Source organism: Zingiber officinale, chromosome 11A, assembly GCF_018446385.1.
Source record: "Zingiber officinale cultivar Zhangliang chromosome 11A, Zo_v1.1, whole genome shotgun sequence".
Lineage (NCBI taxonomy): Eukaryota > Viridiplantae > Streptophyta > Magnoliopsida > Zingiberales > Zingiberaceae > Zingiber > Zingiber officinale.
In genome coordinates, this window is record NC_056006.1 from 2,341,193 (window position 1) to 2,348,553 (window position 7,361).

General features: G+C 36.8%; 1 protein-coding gene across 1 annotated transcript; it reads left to right on the forward strand.

Annotated features, from left to right (window-relative positions):
• Positions 1 to 155: 155 nt before the first annotated feature.
• On the forward strand, positions 156 to 3,322 carry LOC122031999 (cinnamoyl-CoA reductase 1-like). Its single transcript, XM_042591240.1, has 6 exons — positions 156 to 392; positions 1,537 to 1,709; positions 1,805 to 1,987; positions 2,503 to 2,665; positions 2,764 to 2,953; positions 3,046 to 3,322. The coding sequence occupies exons 1-6, from the start codon at positions 269 to 271 to the stop codon at positions 3,179 to 3,181; spliced, it is 969 nt and encodes a 322-aa protein (XP_042447174.1). The 5' UTR covers positions 156 to 268; the 3' UTR covers positions 3,182 to 3,322.
• Positions 3,323 to 7,361: the final 4,039 nt, after the last annotated feature.

The window sequence follows — 7,361 nt, forward strand, 5'->3', positions numbered from 1 at the left end:
AAACAAATTTAGGGTGGGAATAAATTTTTTACAGACGTAGCCGGCGTGAGAGTATCCACTATTAATATTTTACTTAAATTGGAGGTGAAATTAATGGAAGGACTATAATATAAAATGGAATAAAATGGCGACGGTCATGATAAATCCTCCACCCTGTAGTAGCTTGCTGGTCCTCGTTGTCGGCGAAGAGTTGCGTTGAACAGCAGTGTAGCAGCTGGCCGCTCATCATTTACCGTCGGCAAAGAGTTGAGTTGTCTTGCGTTGCGATATGGATCCGGCGGCAGAGAAGAAGAGGGTGTGCGTGACCGGAGCCGGAGGCTTCATCGCCTCCTGGCTGGTGAAGCTGCTTCTCTCCAAGGGATACGTCGTCCACGGCACTGTCAGAGACCAGAGTAAGTTCCACTCTCCGCCTCTTGCTCAATCTCCTGCAAATATCGTCGGATTTTCAGAGTTTCTAGGGCATCGGATATCCTCCTCGTTGTTCCATGAAGTTAGTTCCTTCTTCATTAGTTTGATCATAATGGATTGATTTTGAGTTTTCCCAAAATCTCATCGGTTGAGGTTTAATCAAAGTGTCACATTGGAAAGATTTGGTAAAAATCATGAGTTTAAAAGTATATAGGATATCTCCACTGACATAAGACCTTTTGGAAAGAACTCAAGAGTAAAGCCATGAGAGCCTAGTTTCAAAGTGGACAATATCATGTTAGTGTAAAAATATGTGAACATTCTTTGGGCACAACAAATGGTAGCATAGACATGGTCCAGACCAAATACCATTTGGGATGCCCTTGAAGTTGAGGGCGCGCTCGGAGCAGGTCAGGGTGACCAGATACTTGTTGAGAGGCGAGTAGGTCAGGGAGACCGGATGTTCATGGGGAGGCTTGAAGTAGCTCATGAGTAACCAGATGTTCATGGGAAGACCCGGAGCAGGTCAAGATAATCGGATACTCGCGAGAAGGTCAGGAGCAGATCAGGATGACTGGACGCTTGCAAGGAGGCCTGGAGCAGGTCGGTTGACTAGATACTTGCAGGGAGGCGAGTTGGTTAGGGTGATCGGATGCTCGTAAGGAGACTAGGAGCAGGTCAAGGTGACATGAAGCGGATGCTTGCGGGGAGGCCCAGAGCAAGTTAGAATGACCAAATGCTTGCGGGAGGCGCATACCATGAGAGCAACTGTAGTCTTTCGTTTGAGGGGATGATTATTGGACTTCAATCAAAGTCCCATATTTGAAAGATTTGGTAAAGATCATGAGTTTAAAAGGATGTAAGATATCTCCATTGACATGATGTTTTTTGGGGAGAGCCCAAGAGTAAAGGCATGAGGATCTAGATTTAAAGTGAATAATATCATGTAATTATAGAGATATGTGAATATCTTTTGGATACAATACTATTAAAATATCTTCTTTTTTTTGCTTGGATTGTTCGTGGCGTTGCTTCTCCAAACATGAGTTTTAATTTAACCCTTTAAGAGGGATAAAAGAGATTGTAGGATCTGATGGATACTTGATGTTAACATTAAAATTTATGCAGGTGATCCCAAGAATGCCCATCTAAAAGAACTGCACCCCGCAGCCACTGAGAACCTCCAGTTGTTTAAGGTCGATTTGCTCGACTACGAGTCTGTTGCCTCTTCAATTACAGGATGTGAAGGGGTGTTCCATGTTGCCAGCTCTGTCTTTTTGGCCAGAGTGCCTAATCCGGAGGCAAGTATCTCAAGCATGCAAGCATATGAAATGTTTTAGTTATGCAGTCTTTGCTACAATCGTGTGATATCTGAAGCTCTTTTGATGTGGTGCAGACAGAGGTCATTGAGCCTGCTGTTACAGGCACTCTGAATGTTCTCAAGGCATGCTCTCAAGCAAAAGTTAAGCGAGTGGTAGTGGTTTCATCAATTGCTGCAGTGGCAGTGAGTCCAGATGCGAAGGATAAGATCTTAGATGAGGACGCATGGTCTGATGCGGAATATTGCCGGAAAATTGAGGTAAATTGGTGAAAATTTTCTCTGTAATCATTGGAGTAGCATCATTGGTAACGGATTAGAATGTTTGAGTGTAACACATGGGTCTTTGGTTATATATTCTCGTTCTCTTGGTGTTTATTATTGTTATTATGTTAGGCTCCAAGGGGAAGATAGTGAAAGCAATTGCAAATGCCATAGCTGTGAAGGATTGCTCCCTTTAATTGATACTAAATAATTCAAACAAACAAGACTTTGATTTCGATGATAAGATCATGGTTGTGTTCAAATGGATATTGCATATGCTGAGTTCTTATCCAAGATGCTTGCTAAATTATCAATAACTTTCAGCCTCTTGAGGAGAAGAAATGAGAGGAATGCAACTATGGTAGTTTTGCAAGCATTGTTCGGTGTATATGTTATTTTAGTTACTGACCTGAGTTAGTTGGTACAATCTTGATGTTCTGATGAATATTGCATATGTTGAATGCTTGCCTAGAAGATGCTTATTTAATCTTTGATTCTCTTGGTGTTCATAGACTTGGTACTGCCTTTCAAAAACACTAGCAGAGCGCGAGGCAATGAACTATGGCGAGAAGCATAGACTCGATGTTGTGACTGTTTGTCCATCTTATGTCATCGGACCGTTGCTCCAACCCACTTTGAATGCTAGCAGCATGGTTCTCATCAATATGCTGAATGGTCTATCATCTATACTTTTCTTTTGTACTATTAGAACCCTTGAAGATATGATATCACACATGGTCTGATCCTATATTCTCCTCATCGCCATGTTGCAGGTACACACAACTCCATGGAAAACATATTATACTATTTTGTGGATGTTCGGGACGTAGCTGATGCACTATATCTGGTCTATGAGAAACCAGAAGCGTCAGGGCGATATATCTGTGGACCTTGTGAAGTGAAACTCTCTGATTTAATACATGTGCTAAGGAGCTTATACCCAAATTACAAATATCCTGAAAAGTGAGTGACAAAACTACTGCAATTCAGAATCATTTCGAAGAACTTGCTTTCTTTCGACTGTTATGAATCTGGATTTGTTGAACATCTTGCAGATTCACAGAAGCAAAGAGTTTCACACTGCATTCAGAGAAGCTGGAGAAATTAGGATGGAGATATAGAACACTGAAGGAAAGCCTCATTGATAGCATTGAATTTTATCGAAATGCCGGTCTTATAGACAATGCTTAAACTACATCTTTCTTGTTGATGTTGTATTATTATGGAATGAGGAAATAGGGAGATGCTAATGAACCTATAAAGTTTGTGATAGCATCTGAATGAATTCATTGGGTTGTTTGAATCAAATGAGTTGTTATTAAGATTGTGACACTTGAATTCTCACCAGGTCCTTCAAACTAGAGGTTCATTTTGGGGCCTCTGTTTAAAACGGTCGATGCCAATCCTATGTCCGGATAAGCTCTAAGTCTCTATATTTCTATATTAATCAATGGCGATATTATTTTCATAGATGAAATACGTGAAAAGATAAATACTAAACTTAAATCTTGACAAAAAAATACCAGAAGTGAAGGTTTTTAAAATATAAGAATTTAAGTTTAATAATATTAAACATAATGAGATAATTGTTAAGATAGAAGATGATGAATTCTAATTGAGAGTTTTTAAGTATTTAGGATTATTTTTTATAAAATGATTGATGGATTAAGAGAGATATCTTACATAAAATATAAATAAGACGATTGAAATGAAGAAGAGCGTCAAATATTTTTTTTTGTGATCTATCTCTAAGATTTAAAAAAAAGGTTTTACAAAATAATGATTCGACTTGTTATATTATATGGAATTGAAAATTGAACTATGACTTGAGCACATGAATATAAAATGAAAGTGCAGAGATGAGAAAGTTAGTATAAATGTACGGTATATACAAGGATGGACATGAAAAAAGTAAAAAAATATTAGAAAAAAAAGCCCTCTAAAAAAATATATTTAAAATGGTAATGACATGTATTTAGATAATTAATAAATGATTTAGTTAGATAATGTAAAATTATGACAAATGTGTGCCATCACATGAGAAAGAAGATACAAAAAAAAAATGGTAAGTAAAAATAAAATAATATATATTTTTAAATATAAATGATGATATTTTAAGAAAGAGTTTAATGGTGTAAATAATCCATATAACTAATCATATAGAGATAAGTTGTTATATTTCGGGCCTTTATTTATAATGAAGGAAGTGAGAGGGGCGGATAGGAAATGAGAGAAGTCCAAGAATAGGTTATATTTCAATTGACCATTGATGCGGTAATGAAGAGGGGTCCCACCAAAGGTAAACCGGTTGACATGGAGGTTCAGATTGGTTGATGTGAAGGTCAAGGTCAAAAATGGTCAACGACCCCAGTCAGTTGCTCTGGCAAGGATGCCGAACGACTCACCCCAATAATGAAAGATGGAGTCGAGAGGTAGATGATGATCCACAACGAGATGGTCTCACCGATCGGGCGACATGTCTGGTCGGACGAAGGTAACCAATGACAGTCGGGAAGCAGGAAAAGGGACGAGCCAACAAATCCAATGGGTACGACCGAGCGGGGGTGTCTCGGCTGATTGACGTCGTTTGGCCATCAGCGGGATCTACCTACATATCTGTTGTATCCTTTTGGAGGTTTGTGCCACTAAAAAAGGAGCATTTTCCTAGGCAGATGGTACTTTAGAAACTTCCAACCTATCATATCAGAGATATGCATTCTCGCTTAAGAAAAGATGTCAGAGATACTTTTTAACTTGTCTTTTCCTAGAATGCTTTAGAAAACATGCATACACTTTGAAATATGTGTACAAATACTACAGTGACACCATAAAAGAGGGTTCCCATCTACAGATAGAGGTATGCACAATTTCATCATTCTACACGCTCTTTGCTACAACATTCTTGTTGCTATCTACATTATCGGAGACTGACTTGAGTGTCAAGGGCCAATGTCGAGAACCCTTTCCCCACCTGCCACTTATGATTTTGTGTTGCAAGATCACGTGGAGTCTTTGCGTCGTCAACCTTCAAGCCACATCTCCAACTTACCATCTTCTCTATATTCGGTTAGGATCATATTTGGCATCATCGATCTGTGGGAAGTTTTTCTGCATCCAAAATGAAAAGATAGAAGACGTTGGGTGACTTACTATACGTTAATGCTAACACAAGAAGATTTGGAGATGTTGATACAAGCACGAGCTATGAAGATGATGGAGCAGCAGTAAATAGCTGTTGACGTCTGAGCGAACGACCCCTTGACGTTAGGATCATATTTGGCATCATCGATCTGTGGGAAGTTTTTCTGCATCCAAAATGAAAAGATAGAAGACGTTGGGTGACTTACTATACGTTAATGCTAACACAAGAAGATTTGGAGATGTTGATACAAGCACGAGCTATGAAGATGATGGAGCAGCAGTAAATAGCTGTTGACGTCTGAGCGAACGACCCCTTGACGTTGGCGGCCAGCTAGCAAGCTAATCTTAGAGCCCAAGCAAAAAACTCCGCCGGTCGTAAGCCAAGCAACAGGCTGATCGACACTGTCGGAGAAGCGTCGAACACGCCAATCCCTTATCATTGTGCATTATTCCGCACGCCATCCGAAGAGCATGGCCGAGCAGAAAGGCCACATAGTTCCTCTTTAGAGGACACACTCACTCAGGACGAGTGGAAGGTAAAGCACCCCGGCTCGATGACTTGCTCGAGCGGATAAATAGGTAATTCTCTCAAGAGATTTTGGATGATCAACTACCACGACACTATAGGCCGCTGAGGAAAAAAAATGAGAAGGACGTCTTATTTTATTTTTATTTGTATTTGGAATCATCGTGAAAGAACGTTCCTTTGTTACTTTTAATAAAAGCATCACCCATCTACTTCCGATACACTGTTTTGATTATTATTTTATATTTAAAATCCTGAATAAATTGGATAGATTATAACGGTTATAATTTTAGCTGTTATACTACATATTTAATTAGTTAAAAAATATTCATGATATAATATAATAAAAATTCAATTTTATTTATTTATTATTTATGTTATAAAAATACTTATGAGCTATTTTAACAAATAGGAGCGGTGCCCATTAATATTTTACTTAATTTGGAGGTGAAACTAATGGAGAGATTATAATAGAAAAACGGCTCAAATCTCCATCATAATTTTAGAGGATGCTTTAATCTGATTCTCATTCTCCCTATTTTATTTAGGAGCAATGATATATTTAAGGAAAAAAATTCAAGGAAAAACTCAAGAATAGACACATAAACTCATGATCCACCATTTCATTTTTTGTGGGTCCCATCACTTTATGTGTCTATCCTTGAACTTTTCATTGAATTTTTTCCTTGAACATATCATTTTTCTTTATTTAGTAATGATCCAATCCTATATTTAAGGGTTTGAATCCGTGGGATCCATCATCAATACCCTAAATTAAACACCAACTTATAATCTTATTCTCATTCCTCACTTCTATTACATCCAACGAAAGCACTCCCTTAATTTTGCATATAGTTATCATTTCCAAAAAACTTTGTTTCTATTCACAGCATATAAAAGTTTATTTGTTTCAACTATTTCATATGCAAATATCGTTATCTAACCGTCTCTCATATTTTTTAGATAAAAAAAAAAAAATCAAAAATGAGTATAATTTCTTTTAAATTCAGCATTTTAAATTAGAATAGAGTATATTTTCTATCAAATTGAGTATTATTTTTTTCGATTAATATAATTCCTCCTAAATTTAGCACAATTAAAAAAAAAATCTAGTATATTTTTCATTCATCATTTAAAAAAATTTAATATATTTTCAATCTAATTGGGATTGAAAATGAGTCATGTTCAATTTAATAAAAAATATACTATATTCTAATTTAATAGGTTGAATTTAAGATAAATTATATTTATTTTTAAAAATTTTTAATATAAAAATATGAGAGGTAATTAGATAAATTATTATATATATATATATATATATATATATATATATATATATATATATATAAAACATAATTAATCAGGCTGGGTATGTCTGGGGTGACTGGCCCGGCTGTTCGCCAGTTGGAGGAAAAATTCCTACAAATTTAATTGCGTATCCTATTTAGAGGAAAAATTCTTACAAATTCATCATAACTGAGGTTCGAATCGTGAATACTTAGGTGACAACTTAGATATCCTACCGCTGCATCATAACCCCGAGAACATTTTTTTTTTAGATATTAAAATTGTAATTGAGGATTTAAGACAATTTTCCATAGAAAAAACGGAGACGCGGTGCGCCCGTATCCATTTAAATTCTCCGATCGAAATTATCAAAAGTCAAAAACTCCGTCATCATTTGGAATAAAATGGCCATGGATA